We start from the raw sequence: 17,612 nt of genomic DNA, 5'->3' as shown, positions 1-17,612 counted from the left end.
TTAAAACAAGTTCCTGGGTGCACTGAGTAAAAGTACTCACACTAAAGAGCTTAGAATAAATTTGGGTATAGGGAGGCAATATAATATTTTTTGGAAAGGGAAATATCTAAGCTGTATTTGAGAGGATGAAGAGGAATAAACCTGAAAAAGAGAGAGAAAGACCAGAATGAAGGCTGAGAGGAAAGCAAAACTAAACAAAACCAGTGAAGGCTGGGAGAAGATGAGAACCTGATCTAGGAGGGAAACTACAGTGAACTGTGTCCTGAAACACATAAGGGAAAAGCTTGGGCAGAGGGGTAAAGGCTGGGCAAAATTTTGAGAGGCTGAAAACACACAGGGAGATGAAGCTTTGCTCGACCTTTGGCATGAAGAGAAAGTAGCTACAGGGCCTTTCTATCACATGGCTAAGCTATTAGATATGTTTAGAGAGGCAAAAACAACAGCCAAGAAAATCGAGGTTACTCCCAATAACAATTTCAGATATTATAACGTCTGGATATGCAACTCCCTGTGATTTTAAGTCTGCTTTGCCTTCCTACAGTAATGATTATTTTCCTGTTGTGGTGGACGTAGTCCAGATCACCTAGGCCTAAGATTGCTGCAGAGGAGCTCTAATTCTCTGCTTAGATGCTCTCCCAGCCCCATTGGCCTGTGATGGTGCTTATTTCGGCTGTGATTTGACATTCTCTCTCTAAGTCTTTGATATCTGCTGTCTTCCCAAGCTGTGCATCATGAGGTAGATTTCCTTCATTCGTATATATACACACACACACACACGCACACATATATATAAAACTTTAAGTTCTGGGATAAAATATATATATATATTGTTTTACTTTAACTTCTGGGATACATATGCTGAAAGTGCAGGTTTGTTACATAGGTATACAAGTGTCACGGTGGTTTCCTGCACCTTTCTCCCTGTCATCTAGATTTTAAGCCCCGCATACATCAAGTATTTTGTCCTAATGCTCTCCCTCCCTTTGTCCCCACCCCCTACAGGCCCGGGTGTGTGATGTTCGCCTCCCGGTGTCCATGAGTTTTCATTGTTCAACTCCCACTTATGAGTGAGAACATGCGGTGTTTGGTTTTCTGTTCCTGTGTCAGTTTGCTGAGGATGATAGTTTCCAGCTTCAACTTACTGCTTTTTACGGCTGCATAATATTCCATGGTGTATATGTGCCACATTTTCTTTATCCAGTTTATCACTGATGGGGATAGATTTCTGTCTTTAGAATAGGGGTGGATCATGAGGTCAGGAGATCGAGACCATCCTGGCTAACACGGTGAAAGCCCGTCTCTATTACAAAATACAAAAATTAGCCGGTCGAGGTGGCGGGGCCTGTAGTCCCAGCTACTCAGGAGGCTGAGGCAGGAGAATGGCGGGAACCCGGGAGGTGGAGCTTGCAGTGAGCTGAGATCCGGCCACTGCACTCCAGCCTGGGAGACAGGGCGAGACTCCGTCTCAAAAAAAAAAAAAAGAATATGGCTTCATGTGTGGCCTACCCTGGACAGTAGCAAGTGGTTAACACATGAATGAATGGGCGCTACTCACATCTTTCTCTGTTGCCACAAAATTTTGTTATTCTCCCTATTTTCCCTATCTTTAAAAGTTTTAGGTCCCTGTGCCTGCCAGACCTTGGCGGTCCCGTGACCCCTGGGAGCCCCTGGCCATCCCGACCTAGAGGCACGCGTGGGGCCGCACAGCCTCTCAGCGGTTGCCGGGTGGTGCCTGGGAGGGCGTGGGCCAGCGAGGGCGCTCTTTGTGGCGGTAGGTGTGTTAAGATGGCGGCCGTGGCTACGGAGGAGGGGAGCGGGAGGCGGCGGAGGTGCGAGAGGGGAAGCAGCATGGAGAGGGGAAGGGGGAAGGCGGGGGAAGGCGGGGGAAGGCGGGGGAAGGCGGGGGAAGGCGGGGGAAGGCGGGGGAAGGCGGGGGAAGGCGGGGGAAGGCGGGGGAAGGCGGGGGAAGGCGGGGGAAGGCGGGGGAAGGCGGGGGAAGGCGGGGGAAGGCGGGGGAAGGCGGGGGAAGGCGGGGGAAGGCGGGGGAAGGCGGGGGAAGGCGGGGGAAGGCGGGGGAAGGCGGGGGAAGGCGGGGGAAGGCGGGGGAAGGCGGGGGAAGGCGGGGGAAGGCGGGGGAAGGCGGGGGAAGGCGGGGGAAGGCGGGGGAGGAAAGGGGGGGAAGAAAGGGGGGGAAGGGGAAGGGGAAAACGGGAAGGGGGAAACGGGAAGGGGGAAAGGGGAAGGGGGAAAGGGGAAGGGGGAAAGGGGAAGGGGGAAAGGCAGGGGCCACCAGTTGCCATGATTCCAGTGTTATTTTTCATAGAAATAGGAAAAAAATCCAAAAACTTGTATGGAACCACAAAAGACTGCAAATAACCACAGCAATCTTGAGCAATAAATAAATAAATAAATAAATAAATAAATAAATAATGAAGAAAACAACAACAGAAAAATGAAAACAAAGCTGCCAAAGCTGCAGGCATCATGCCACCTGATCTAAAAATATAATGCAGATATATCTGACCATTTTTAAATAAGATTGTTCTTTTGCTATTTGAGGTGATTGCATTCCTTGTATACTCTGGGTATTAATTATCTTTCAAATAAATGGTTTGCAAATATTTTCTCTTTTTCTGTAGGCTCTTTTCACTCTTTTGTTTGCTTTGTTATGCATAAGCTTTTTTAGTTTGATATGATCCCATTTGTTTATTTTTGCTTTTGTTGCCTGTGCTTTTGAAGTCTTATTCATAAAGTGATTTCACAGACCAACTCTTGAAGTATTTTGCCTATTTTTTCTTTTAGTAGTTTTGTTGTTTCTGGTCTTAAATTTAAGTCTTCAATCCATTTTATATTTGGATAGGGCAAGAGGTGGGGATCTAGTTTCATTCACCTGCTGATGGATATTCAGTTTTCCCAGCACCATTTACTGAAGAGACTGGCCTTTCCCCAGTGAGTGCTCTTGGTGCCTTTGTCAAAAACCAGTTGACTGTAGATACGCGAATGAATTTTTGGGTTTTTGTATTCTGTTTCATTTGTCTGTTTCTATTTTTATGCCAGTACTATGCTGTTTGATTACTGTAGTTTTATACTTATATTGGTTTTAACTTTTAGGTTCAGGAGTACATGTGTAGATTTGTTATATAGGTAAATTGCATGTTGTGGGAGTTTGGTATACAGATTATTTTGCTACTCAGGTAATAGGCCTAGCACTCAATAGGTAGTTTCTTGATTCTCATGTTCCTTCCCCTACCCTCAAGTAGGCCCTTGTATCTGTTGTTCTATATTTTGAAGTTTGGTAGTGTGATGTCTCCAGCTTTGTTATTTTTGCCCAGGATTGCATGAGATATTTGGGGTCTTTTGTGATTCTATACAAATTTTAAGGTTTTTCTTTCTATTTCTGTGAAGAATGTCATTGGTATTTTGCTAGAGATTGCATTGACTCTGTAGATTACCTTGGGTAGCATAGCAATCTTTTTTTTTTTTCTTTTTAATTATTATTATACTTTAAGTTTTAGGTTACATGTGCATAACGTCCAGGTTTGTTACATATGTATACTTGTGCCATGTTGCTGTGCTGCACCCATCAACGCGTCAGCACCCAACAACTCGTCATTTACATCAGGTATAACTCCCAATGCAATCCTTCCCCCCTCCCCCCTCCCCATGATAGGCCCAGGTGTGTGATGTTCCCCTTCCCGAGTCCAAGTGATCTCATTGTTCAGTTCCCACCTATGAGTGAGAACATGCGGTGTTTGGTTTTCTGTTCTTGTGATAGTTTGCTAAGAATAATGGTTTCCAGCTGCATCCATGTCCCTACAAAGGACACAAACTCATCCTTTTTGATGGCTGCATAGTATTCCATGGTGTATATGTGCCACATTTTCTTAATCCAGTCTGTCACTGATGGACATTTGGGTTGATTCCAAGTCATTGCTATTGTGAATAGTGCCGCAATGAACATACGTGTGCATGTGTCTTTATAGCAGCAAGATTTATAATCCTTTGGGTATATCCCCAGTAATGGGATGGCTGGATCATATGGTACATCTAGTTCTAGATCCTTGAGGAATCGCCATACTGTTTTCCATAATGGTTGAACTAGTTTACAATCCCACCAACAGTGTAAAAGTGTTCCTATTTCTCCACATCCTCTCCAGCACCTGTTGTTTCCTGACTTTTGAATGATTGCCATTCTAACTGGTGTGAGATGGTATCTCATTGTGGTTTTGATTTGCATTTCTCTGATGGCCAGTGATGATGAGCATTTTTTCATGTGTCTGTTGGCTGTATGAATGTCTTCTTTTGAGAAATGTCTGTTCATATCCTTTGCCCACTTTTTGATGAGGTTGTTTGTTTTTTTCTTGTAAATTTGTTTGAGTTCTTTGTAGGTTCTGGATATTAGCCCTTTGTCAGATGAGTAGATTGCAAAAATTTTCTCCCATTCTGTAGGTTGCCTGTTCACTCTGATGGTAGTTTCTTTTGCTGTGCAGAAGCTCTTTAGTTTAATTAGATCCCATTTGTCAATTTTGGCTTTTGCTGCCGTTGCTTTTGGTGTTTTAGACATGAAGTCTTTGCCCATGCCTATGTCCTGAATGGTACTACCTAGGTTTTCCTCTAGGGTTTTTATGGTATTAGGTCTAACATTTAAGTCTCTAATCCATCTTGAATTAATTTTCATATAAGGAGTAAGGAAAGGATCCAGTTTCAGCTTTCTACTTATGGCTAGCCAATTTTCCCAGCACCATTTATTAAATAGGGAATCCTTTCCCTATTTCTTGTTTCTCTCAGGTTTGTCAAAGATCAGATGGCTGTAGATGTGTGGTATTATTTCTGAGGACTCTGTTCTGTTCCATTGGTCCATATCTCTGTTTTGGTACCAGTACCATGCTGTTTTGGTTACTGTAGCCTTGTAGTATAGTTTGAAGTCAAGTAGCGTGATGCCTCCAGCTTTGTTCTTTTGACTTAGGATTGTCTTGGAGATGCGGGCTCTTTTTTGGTTCCATATGAACTTTAAAGCAGTTTTTTCCAATTCTGTGAAGAAACTCATTGGTAGCTTGATGGGGATGGCATTGAATGTATAAATAACCTTGGGCAGTATGGCCATTTTCACGAGATTGATTCTTCCTATCCATAAGCATGGTATGTTCTTCCATTTTTTTGTGTCCTCTTTTATGTCACTGAGCAGTGGTTTGTAGTTCTCCTTGAAGAGGTCCTTTACATCCCTTGTAAGTTGGATTCCTAGGTATTTGATTCTCTTTGAAGCAATTGTGAATGGAAGTTCATTCCTGATTTGGCTCTCTGTTTGTCTGTTACTGGTGTATAAGAATGCTTGTGATTTTTGCACATTAATTTTGTATCCTGAGACTTTGCTGAAGTTGCTTATCAGCTTAAGGAGATTTGGGGCTGAGACAATGGGGTTTTCTAAATATACAATCATGTCATCTGCAAAGGGGGACAATTTGACTTCTTCTTTTCCTAACTGAATACCCTTGATTTCTTTCTCTTGCCTGATTGCCCTAGCCAGAACTTCCAACACTATGTTGAATAGGAGCGGTGAGAGAGGGCATCCCTGTCTTGTGCCAGTTTTCAAAGGGAATTTTTCCAGTTTTTGCCCATTCAGTATGATATTGGCTGTGGGTTTGTCATAAATAGCTCTTATTATTTTGAGATACGTTCCATCAATACCGAATTTATTGAGCGTTTTTAGCATGAAGGGCTGTTGAATTTTGTCAAAAGCCTTTTCTGCATCTATTGAGATAATCATGTGGTTCTTGTCTTTGGTTCTGTTTATATGCTGGATTATGTTTATTGATTTGCGAATGTTGAACCAGCCTTGCATCCCAGGGATGAAGCCCACTTGATCATGGTGGATAAGCTTTTTGATGTGCTGCTGGATCCGGTTTGCCAGTATTTTATTGAGGATTTTTGCATCGATGTTCATCAGGGATATTGGTCTAAAATTCTCTTTTTTTGTTGTGTCTCTGCCAGGCTTTGGTATCAGGATGATGTTGGCCTCATAAAATGAGTTAGGGAGGATTCCCTCTTTTTCTATTGATTGAAATAGTTTCAGAAGGAATGGTACCAGCTCCTCCTTGTACCTCTAGTAGAATTCAGCGGTGAATCCATCTGGTCCTGGACTTTTTTTCGTTGGTAGGCTATTAATTATTGCCTAAATTTCAGAGCCTGCTATTGGTCTATTCAGGGATTCAACTTCTTCCTGGTTTAGTCTTGGAAGAGTGTAAGTGTCCAGGAAATTATCCATTTCTTCTAGATTTTGTAGTTTATTTGCTTAGAGGTGTTTATAGTATTCTCTGATGGTAGTTTGTATTTCTGTGGAGTCGGTGGTGATATCCCCTTTATCATTTTTTATTGCGTCTATTTGATTCTTCTCTCTTTTCTTCTTTATTAGTCTTGCTAGCGGTCTGTCAATTTTGTTGATCTTTTCAAAAAACCAACTCCTGGATTCATTGATTTTTTGGAGGGTTTTTTGTGTCTCTATCTCCTTCAGTTCTGCTCTGATCTAAGTTATTTCTTGCCTTCTGCTACCTTTAGAATGTGTTTGCTCTTGCTTCTCTAGTTCTTTTAATTGTGATGTTAGAGTGTCAATTTTAGATCTTTCCTGCTTTCTCTTGTGGGCATTTAGTGCTATACATTTCCCTCTACACACTGCTTTAAATGTGTCCCAGAGATTCTGGTATGTTGTATCTTTGTTCTCATTGGTTTCAAAGAACATCTTTATTTCTGCCTTCATTTCGTTATGTACCCAGTAGTCATTCAGGAGCAGGTTGTTCAGTTTCCATGTAGTTGAGCAGTTTTGATTGAGTTTCTTAGTCCTGAGTTCTAGTTTGATTGCACTGTGGTCTGAGAGACAGTTTGTTATAATTTCTGTTCTTGTACATTTGCTGAGGAGTGCTTTACTTCCAATTATGTGGTCAATTTTGGAATAAGTGCGATGTGGTGCTGAGAAGAATGTATATTCTGTTGATTTGGGGTGGAGAGTTCTATAGATGTCTATTAGGTCTGCTTGGTGTAGAGATGAGTTCAATTCCTGGAAATTCTTGTTAACTTTCTGTCTCGTTGATCTGTCTAATGTTGACAGTGGAGTGTTGAAGTCTCCCATTATTATTGTATGGGAGTCTAAGTCTCTTTGTAAGTCTCTAAGGACTTGCTTTATGAATCTGGGTGCTCCTGTATTGGGTGCATATATATTTAGGATAGTTAGCTCTTCCTGTTGAATTGATCCCTTTACCATTATGTAATGGCCTTCTTTGTCTCTTTTGATCTTTGATGGTTTAAACTCTGTTTTATCAGAGACTAGTATTGCAATCCCTGCTTTCTTTTGTTCTCCATTTGCTTGGTAAATCTTCCTCCATCCCTTTATTTTGAGCCTATGTATGTCTCTGCATGTGAGGTGGGTCTCCTGAATACAGCAGACTGATGGGTCTTGACTCTTTATCCAGTTTGCCAGTCTGTGTCTTTTAATTGGAGCATTTAGTCCATTTACATTTAAGGTTAAGATTGTTATGTGTGAACTTGATCCTGCCATGATGATATTAACTGGTTATTTTGCTCGTTAGTTGATGCAGTTTCTTCCTAGCCTAAATGGTCTTTACATTTTGGCATGTTTTTGCAATGGCTGGTACCGGTTGTTCCTTTCCATGTTGAGTGCTTCCTTCAGGGTCTCTTGTAAGGCAGGCCTAGTGGTGACAAAATCTCTAAGCATATGCTTATCTGTAAAGGATTTTATTTCTCCTTCACTTATGAAACTTAGTTTGGCTGGATATGAAATTCTGGGTTGAAAATTCTTTTCTTTAAGAATGTTGAATATTGGCCCCCACTCTCTTCTGGCTTGTAGAGTTTCTGCCAAGAGATCTGCTGTTAGTCTGATGGGCTTCCCTTTGTGGGTAACCTGACCTTTCTCTCTCGCTGCCCTTAAGATTTTTTCCTTCATTTCAACTTTGGTGAATCTGGCAATTATGTGTCTTGGAGTTGCTCTTCTCGAGGAGTATCTTTGTGGCGTTCTCTGTATTTCCTGGATTTGAATGTTGGCCTGCCCTACTAGGTTGGGGAAGTTCTCCTGGATGATATCCTGAAGAGTGTTTTCCAACTTGGTTCCATTTTCCCCCTCACTTTCAGGCACCCCAATCAGACGTAGATTTGGTCTTTTTACATAATCCCATACTTCTTGCAGGCTTTGTTCATTTCTTTTTCTTCTTTTTTCTTTTGGTTTCTCTTCTTGCTTCATTTCGTTCATTTGATCCTCAATCGCTGATACTCTTTCTTCCAGTTGATCGAATTGGTTACTGAAGCTTGTACATTTGTCACGTATTTCTCGTGTCATGGTTCTCATCTCTTTCATTTCGTTTATGACCTTCTCTGCATTAATTACTCTAGCCATCAATTCTTCCACTTTTTTTTCAAGACTTTTAGTTTCTTTGCGCTGGGTACGTAATTCCTCCTTTAGCTCTGAGAAGCTTGATGGACTGAAGCCTTCTCTCATCTCGTCAAAGTCATTCTCCGTCAAGCTTTGATCCGTTGCTGGCGATGAGCTGTGCTCCTTTGCAGGGGGAGATACGCTCTTATTTTTTGAATTTCCAGCTTTTCTGCCCTGCTTTTTCCCCATCTTTGTGGTTTTATCTGCCTCTGGTCTTTGATGATGGTGATGTACTGATGGGGTTTTGGTGTGGGTGTCCTTCCTGTTTGATAGTTTTCCTTCTAACAGTCAGGACCCTCAGCTGTAGGTCTGTTGGAGATTGCTTGAGGTCCACTCCAGACCCTGTTTGCCTGGGTGTCAGCAGCAGAGGCTGCAGAAGATAGAATATTGCTGAACGGCGAGTGTACCTGTCTGATTCTTGCTTTGGAGGCTTCCTCTCAGGGGTGTACTCCACCCTGTGAGGTGTGGGGTGTCAGACTACCCCTAGTGGAGGATGGCCCCCAGTTAGGCTACTCAGGGTTCAGGGACCCACTTGAGCAGGCAGTCTGTCCCTTTTCAGATCTCAACCTCCGTGTTGGGAGATCCACTGCTCTCTTCAAAGCTGTCAGACAGAGTCGTTTGTGTCTGCAGAGGTTTCTGCTGCTTTTGTTGTTTTCTGTGCCCTGTCCCCAGAGGTGGAGTCTACAGAGACAGGCAGGTTTCCTTAAGCTGCTGTGATTTCCACCCAGTTCGAGCTTCTCCGCAGCTTTGTTTACCTATTTAAGCCTCAGCAATGGCAGGCGCCCCTCCCCCAGCCTCACTGCTGCCTTGGGGTTAGATCGCAGACTGCTGTGCTAGCAATGAGGGAGGCTCCGTGGGCGTGGGACCCTCCCGGCCAGGTGTGGGATATGATCTCCTCGTGTGCCTGTTTGCTTAAAGCGCTGTATTGGGGTGGGAGTTACCCGATTTTCCAGGTGTTGTGTGTCTCAGTTCCCCTGGCTAGGAAAAGGGATTCCCTTCCCCCTTGCGCTTCCCAGGTGAGGCAATGCCTCGCCCTGCTTCAGCTCTCGCTGGTCGGGCTGCAGCAGCTGACCAGCACCGATGGTCCGGCACTCCCCAGTGAGATGAACCCAGTACCTCAGTTGAAAATGCAGAAATCACCGGTCCTCTGTGTTGCTCGCGCTGGGAGTTGGAGACTGGAGCTGTTCCTATTCGGCCATCTTGCTCCGCCCCCCCTGGCAATCTTAACAAATTAACATGGAATGAATTTAAATAATCTTTTCATTTGTGTGTGTCCTCTTCAATTTCTTTTATCAGAGTTTAGTCGTGTTCCTTGTAGAGATCCTTCACCTCCTCGGTTAAATTTATTCCTAGGTATTTTATTTTATTTTAGTCTAGTTTAGTTTTGTAGCTCTTGTAAATGGATGGCCTTCTTGATTTTTTTCAGCTAGTTTATTGTTCGTGTATAGAAACATTACCAGTTTTCATATGTTGATTTTGCATCCTACAATTTTATTGAATTTCTTATCAATTCTAAGAGTTTTTGGTAGAGTCTTCAGGATTTTCTTTTTTTTAAATTTAATTTTTTTTTATTATTATACTTTAAGTTCTAGGGTACATGTGCATAACGTGCAGGTTTTGTTACATATGCATACTTGTACCATGTTGGTGTGCTGCACCCATCAACTCGTCAGCACCCATCAACTCGTCAGCACCCATCGACTCGTCATTTACATCAGGTATAACTCCCAATGCAATCCCTCCCCACTTCCCCCTCCCCATAATAGGCCCCGGTGTGTGATGTTCCCCTTCCCGAGTCCAAGTGATCTCATTGTTCAGTTCCCACCTATGAGCAAGAACGTGCAGTGTTTGGTTTTCTGTTCTTGCGATAGTTTGCTGAGAATGATGGTTTCCAGCTGATTATATAACATCTTGTTATCTGTAAACAGGGACAATTTGACTTCCTGTTTTCCAATTTGGATGCCCTTTCTTTCTTTTTCCTCATTGCTCTAGCTAGAAGAGGCATTTTTCAAAAGAAGACATACAAATGGCCAACAAATATATGAAAAGAATGTTCATTACTCATTATCAGAGAAATACAAATTAAAAACCCAATGAAGTATTTTCTTACTCTAATTAGGATGGCTATTATCAATAAAACAAGAAATAACAAATGCTAGTAAGGATGCAGAGAAAAGAGAACTCTCGTAAACTGTTGGTGACAATGTAAACTAGTACAGCCACTAAGGAAAAGAGAGCAAAAGTTTCTCAAAAAAGTACAGATAGAGCTACCATATGATCCAGCAATCCCACTACTGGGCATTTATCCACAGGAAAGGATATCAGTATATATTGAAGAGACGTCTGCAATCCCATGAGACGATTGCACAATATTCACAATAGCCAATTGCAGCCCGATTCACAATAGCCAAACTATGGAATCAACCTGGGTGCCCAACAACATATGACTGGATAAAGAAAATGTAGACTATCTATACAATGGAATACTGTTCAACTATAAAAAAGGAAGGAAACCCGGTTATTCACAGCAACATGGATGGTACTGGAGGTAATTGTGTTAAGTGCAATAAGCCAGGGACAGAAAGATAAACATTGTGTGTAGTGTTCTTACTCATATGTGAAAGCTAAAAATAAGTTAATGTCATAGGAATAAAAAAGTAGAACAGAGGATAATGGAGGCTGAGAAGGGTAGGGAGAAGGTTTTGATAAATAATCGAAAAACTCAAGGAGGTTTTGATAAGTAATTCAAATTACAGCCAGGCAGGAGGAATAAGTTTGGGGTGTTTTTTTTTTTTTTTCCTTGAGACAGAGTCTCGCTCTGTCACCCGGGCTGGAGTACAGTGGCGCAATCTCAGCTCACTGCAACCCCTGCCTCCCAGGTTCTCCTTCCATCAACCTTCCAAGTAGCTGGGATTATAGACAGGTGCCACCACTCCTGGGCCAGGAGGCCCAGCCAACTGGTTTTTTTTTGTTTTTTTTTTTTACTTTAGTAGAGATGGGGCTTCATTCACCATCTCAGCCAGGCTGGTCTCAAACTTTTGACTCCAGGTGACCTGCCCACCTCCGACTCCCAAAGTGCAGGTGGGCACCACTGTGCTGACCCCCACGTTCTAATGTTCTATAGCAGTGTAGAATATCTATATTTAATAATATATATTTAATATTGCATAATCATATATTATTATATATAATTATATATGATATATATTATGTATGATATATTACATATATTATATATTATGAAATTATATAATTATATATGATATATGTAATATGTCATATATAATACTTTATATAATTATATAGATAATAATTTTAATTATATGTAATTATATATAATTTATATTATTAATATATAATTATACATATTTTATTTACAATTATATTTATATTTATTATGTATAAATAATATTTATATTTTTATATTTATAATTTTAGTTTATAATTATAAATATATTTGTAATTTTAAATATAATATTTATATTTTCTATATTTATAATTATAAATATGATAATTATTATATAATATTACATATTATATAATGTATAATAATATATTATATATACATTATGTATTAAATATTATATCATATATTATTGTATATATTATATAATATAAAATTTATATAATATATAATATAAAATATAGTATATATAATATACAATAATGTATAATGATATATAATATATCTATATTTAATAATATATAGTTTCAAATACCTGGAAGGATATTTGATGTTTTCAACATAAACTAGTAATAAATGTTTGAGATGATGAATATGTCAATTACCTTGATCTGATACCTGTACATTAAATTTATCAAAACATCCCTGTGTACTCCATATGTACAATTATTTTATGTCAATTAAAGTTTAAAATGCAATAAAAAGACACAGTAATCAAAAATGGCATGGTACTGGCATAAAAATAGACACATAGAAATAAATTGATACATTCATGGTCAATTGATCTTTGACAAAGGTGCCAAGGACACACAATGTGGAATGGACCATCTTAGTTCATTCTCAGATATAAAATTGTAGAAAGGAACCAGAATAGGTTGAATAAACAACTAGATTGGATTGGATTGTTACTATCTTAAATGGAATCTATTTAGTTGAATGACCTCAAATATAATTATTTTTGTATATGGTATGTTAATTTTTTGTTAGGAAAGCAAGATAAAATAAAACCGAAGGGATTGGGCATGAGGCTTTGTTTTGAAAGAAGTTAATATATTCCTCATATGAAAAATGCAACTGAGAACCTGATCTCTTCTCTAAAAATGTTGTATACCAAAAGCACTCCTAGTCGTTGGAGGAGATCAGCTAGCCCCTGCCCTATAAAGGTGGCTGGGAAATTCTGAGTTCCTCCATGCCTGAGACCAATTAGGGACACGCATGACAAGGACATGAGTCAATAGAATAAAATCATTGACTGTATTTGAAGTGAGAGGGGATTGGAGGAAAGCATACATACTTTAAAACTTGAATAAATTATTTTAGTGATTTTTTAAGAAGACTCACTATTTAAAATGTGAGAACTTTGATATTCTACCACATTGTGGAATTAACATTAGAATTTATGCTCCTTTAATTCTAAATCTGAACTCACAGACAAGAAGTTTAGGAAAATTTATCTTAATATGTAGCATTTGGGAACTATATCACAGAGATTTTCATCACTAAGGTATATTTGTACTGGAGTCAGAAACTATTTATCAGCTATGAGTTGTGTGCAGACTATTTAACTTCCCTAAGATTCACTTTCTATATAAAGAATGCTATATCGTTTTTAGATGTTTACTCAGAGGATTTAATGTGATAATTCACATAAAGTACTTACAATTTCCAGCATAAGGGAGACATTTAATAGCAGTTGGTTTCTCTTCTCACTGTTATTGTGAGCATCTAGTCACACTTTCTTATCACCACATTAGCATTATTTAATTCAGTCACTGAGGTCATTATTGCGCTGAAAGACTGTGCACTTGAAAAGCATTTTCTGAAGTCCTCTCTTCATATCCCTGTTCCTTATGGTATAGATGAAAGGATTCAGCATCGGGGCCACCACTGAATACATGACGGTTGACACAGTGTCACTCTCAGGCGTATGGGAGGATGAAGGACTGAAGTAGACAGCGATGGCTGTGCCATAAAACACCACCACCACTGACAGGTGGCAGCTACAGGTGGAAACAGCTCTCTGCTTCCCCTGAGTAGAGGTGATCTTCAGAACAGTGGAGAAGATAATTCCATAAGATATGAGGATACAGACAAGGGGCGTGATAGCCAATAGACCTCCTACTGCAAAAATGATCATTACGTTGAAGGAGACGTCAGAGCAAGAGAGCTGCAGGAGAGGGTTGAGATCACAGAAGAAATGATGGATGATATTGGAGGCACAGAAGGACAGCCGTGCTGTTAAGACAGTATGCAGGAGGGCATGGAGGTAAGTAACAAGCCACAGTCCAGCCATTAGCTGGACACAAAGGCACAGGTTCATTGTGGCAGTGTAATGTAAGGGGTGGCAAATCGCCACATATCTATCATATGCCATCACACACAGAAGGAGGCTGTCCATATTCACAAAAGTAACGAAGAAGAAGAGCTGACTGAGGCAGCCTGCAAAAGAGATAGTCTTGGTGCCAGTCAAGATATTCACTACCATTTGGGGGACAGTAGTCGACGTAAAACAAATGTCAACGAAGGCCAAGTTACTAAGGAAGAAATACATAGGGGAATGGAGGCGAGAGTCAAAGCCAATGGTCACAATGATGAGCATGTTCCCCAAGGTGGTGGCTAAATACATACAGAGAAAGAGCACAGACAGGAGGTGCTGCTGCTCTGCTGAACTAGGGAGTCCCAGAAGGACGAATTCCCTGACGACTGTTAGATTTCTTTTTTCCATGTTCCCAAGAAATCTAGAAAAAGAAATTATTAAATTGTAAAATCCAGCAGTGTCAAGTCTCTTTTGAGAGAGAGAGAAAGTGAGAAAGAGAGAGAGAGAGAGAGTGTGTGTGTGTGTGTGCGCACGCATGCAGATAAGTTCCATCCAAACTCGTGCTTGCTTGAATGCTTGCCAGTTATATCTTGTGTTTATGATAGTCTGTCTTCATAGTCACATAGACATGCTGGATACGTCAGTATCAACTTCTTTCAAGATTGATTTCTTCCTTCAAAAGAAAATGCAAATTATGTGAATAATAACCATTTTAATTGGGTTATTTTGCCTTGTCTATAGTAATCATGTAATTCATATCGACTTTATATGTAAGGTTATTTGTTATTTTTTAGTAGTCAAGCTATTTACTCTTACCCAGTAGAAATAGTTACCTTTAATAAATAATTTTCCTCCTAATCTGATGCTTATACTTGTGATGGAAGATATCCTCATGTTAGCTTTCTTTTCTTTTAACGTATTTGGTCACTGATAATTGCAAGCTCACTTCTGTTCCTTGGGTTGACCATTGCTGTTTTGGTCTCTGATGGTCATTTGGTGGAGCCTCTGACTTGTGTAGTAAGTTATCGAGAGCCCAGTGCTTATGGCCTGTGCTTTCAGGACCCTTCCTTATGGCATCTTGGGTGTACTACATTCTCTAGAAGGTGCCAGTATTCTCCCATACCTGTCAACATTTTTCAGAGTGTTTTGCATCTTGAGGTCCCTCACTGTACTCTCCAAATTGTCATTTCTGTATCAATCCCATTTATACCTTCCTTTTAGTTATAAAAATTATCAAATTATACAAATTTTTTATAACAAGCAAGCAAACATACGTCATTCATGTAATCCATATTTTCCTTCAGCAAACATTTATTGAGCAACTTCTATGATCCAGGTGCTGTGCACAATTTAGTACCAAAGTTTTTTCTAACTGAAGCAAAATTTGTGATGCCTTCCCAAACATTCTCTTTGACACCTGAGACCTTTCTAGTCTTTTCAAACTTACATTATTTCAGTTTATGTTGTTTAAGTCATATGGCTATCAAGTAAAGGGCATGTTGTAGAAGTGGGAAGAGATTTGGGATTTTTAGTCCAAGTATCATTATTTTCTCACAATATTCCAAGAGTTATCTAGGACTTCTATTTTATTGATTTTTATGACAAGGATCCTAATGAAAATAACATAATGTAATACTATATAATATATATGTTCTGGTTTTATGTTAAGACAGCTGATTAACCCTAGAGAACACAATGCAGTATATTTGTTTCTATTACAATGTTTTGAATTCCAACTTAATCAGAAGCCTCACTAACACTAATGATTACATTCATCTTCCTCTGATTCCTGTCAACTTTAAATAAGTTCCATGCACCCCCTTTTGCCCAACTTGAAGCATGTCAGGATAAAATCTGTGTGGAAAAGAAACTACACACTCTTGTATTTGCGTGCCTTTGAGGGAGAAGCACTCTTTCAAAGACAATTTCCTTCCCCCGTAGGCACTATCAGTTACGTCGTTTTTATTAATCTCATACTCACTGTACAATATTCCTTTCATGACAAGCATAACAATTTCCCTTTTTCTTGGTCTACTTCATTGTAGTTAGTGAAGTTTTAGGAAAGAATTGCGATTTATTATATTGAATCCTTAGGATATAACACATATATGCATGTAGTTTGCACAGAGTTGGTGCAAAAGACTGCTTATGGAAACAACAAATGAATGAAAAATTCTGGAGAAATCATTTGATTATACAATGAATATATGAGTTTTGGAAGATATTTTTAAATTCTATATTCTCATTTGCAGCACATCATCTTAATTTCAAAATTTTCTCCACTTGGATTTGGAAAAAGTTAGTCCATCTTTGAAATGCTTAACAGCTTCATCAAAAAACTTTCATGCATTACAACTCAAAGGATTATACATTAGGTATGTCTTCACTAAAACAAAGAAAAAAAAGTATGAATACATACCCTTTTCTGAGACCTTTGCCACCTGTGATTTTTTCTCTTTCCTGAATATCCAATCACAAAAACAGAGATGGACCTATGCATTGATTCCCATTTCTAGTCAAGAGTGAAAAAGAGAAAAATGAGATATAGACACGTGTGTTTCTTTCAACAGAGAATAACACTGTCTCACAAGGGGGAGTATTTGGTTAGATTTATTTATTTTGATAATACAAAGGGGCAGGCCTTTAACATGGCACAGTTTTATCCCTTGAGATCAGCACCCAAGAGGCTTCATGAAGTTCTAAATTTACCTTCTAATGACTTTTATTTAGTTTATAAATTGGTATTTCTCTTATTTTGAAAAGAAGGCAAACACAGGGGGAAATATTGCATGCAGGAAGAAAGCATGAAAGCTCCTGAAGGTTCCAAGATACATTCTTGTTTTCTTTAGAATGTGAATGAATGGTGCTTGGGTGAATGAATGATACAAAAAGATGGAAAACTGAAGCCACAATTTTACAAACCTATCTATTCTATCTCCATAAAACTTACAGCTTATCATGACTGCCTAGTGCTAAAGAGAAATACAGTGATGTAAATAACCACTTTTGGAGTAAGACACATTTTGGTTCAAATCTTAATTTGTAAATTAATTAATAGTTGCTTGACCTTGCGCAAGGCATTATATTTTGTATGCTTTAGTTTTTTCATCTATAAAAATTCAAATACTGCTTATCTCATTTAGTTGCTATAAAATCTATAACATTTATATAAAAACCTAGAATTGTGCATAGACCCAGAGGTTATCCTGAAGCTTCTGATCATCAAATGAATTAGTGGCTGGGATAATCAAATATGTGCCAATAAAAATGAAAACCAAAAGAGTGTGTTTGGAAATGAGATTTTTCACTGTACATTAGATAAAGATTATGTGTGTGGGCGATTGCAGATATATACATAGATAAACAGTTTTAAATCATACCATGAGCTACACTGTTACTCCACAGGGCTATATAACTTAGTCTGACGACTACAGCTAAACCAACCAATATTCAGAACATTTGAAACAGAGGCCCATTTATCTGAATCCAAAGATGCATTTATTCTTCTTTATTGAAATCAATATTTTATTAAACACTTAGTTTTTGGTTTAATGTATTTAGGTAGATATAAGAACAGACTACAATGACAAACATTCAAATAACCTTAATGTATGCTATACGTGTATGTGTGTGTATATATGTATGTATACAGACACACACACATATATAGAATGAAA

General features: G+C 39.2%; 2 protein-coding genes across 2 annotated transcripts in view; one reads left to right on the top strand and one right to left on the bottom strand.

The window, feature by feature from the left end:
* Nucleotides 1-17,612, top strand: part of LOC141408563 (uncharacterized) — a 165,826-nt gene that overhangs the window by 114,185 nt on the left and 34,029 nt on the right. The gene's annotated exons all lie outside the window — the stretch shown is intronic.
* Nucleotides 13,384-14,343, bottom strand: OR1C1 (olfactory receptor family 1 subfamily C member 1). The gene has a single exon (XM_005541092.4). The coding sequence runs from the start codon at nt 14,341-14,343 to the stop codon at nt 13,384-13,386; it is 960 nt and encodes a 319-aa protein (XP_005541149.3).

The sequence above is a fragment of the Macaca fascicularis genome, chromosome 1, assembly GCF_037993035.2.
Source record: "Macaca fascicularis isolate 582-1 chromosome 1, T2T-MFA8v1.1".
Classification (NCBI taxonomy): Eukaryota; Metazoa; Chordata; class Mammalia; order Primates; family Cercopithecidae; genus Macaca; species Macaca fascicularis.
Note: the sequence above shows the minus strand (reverse complement) of the source record. Positions and strands in the feature narration are given on the sequence as shown.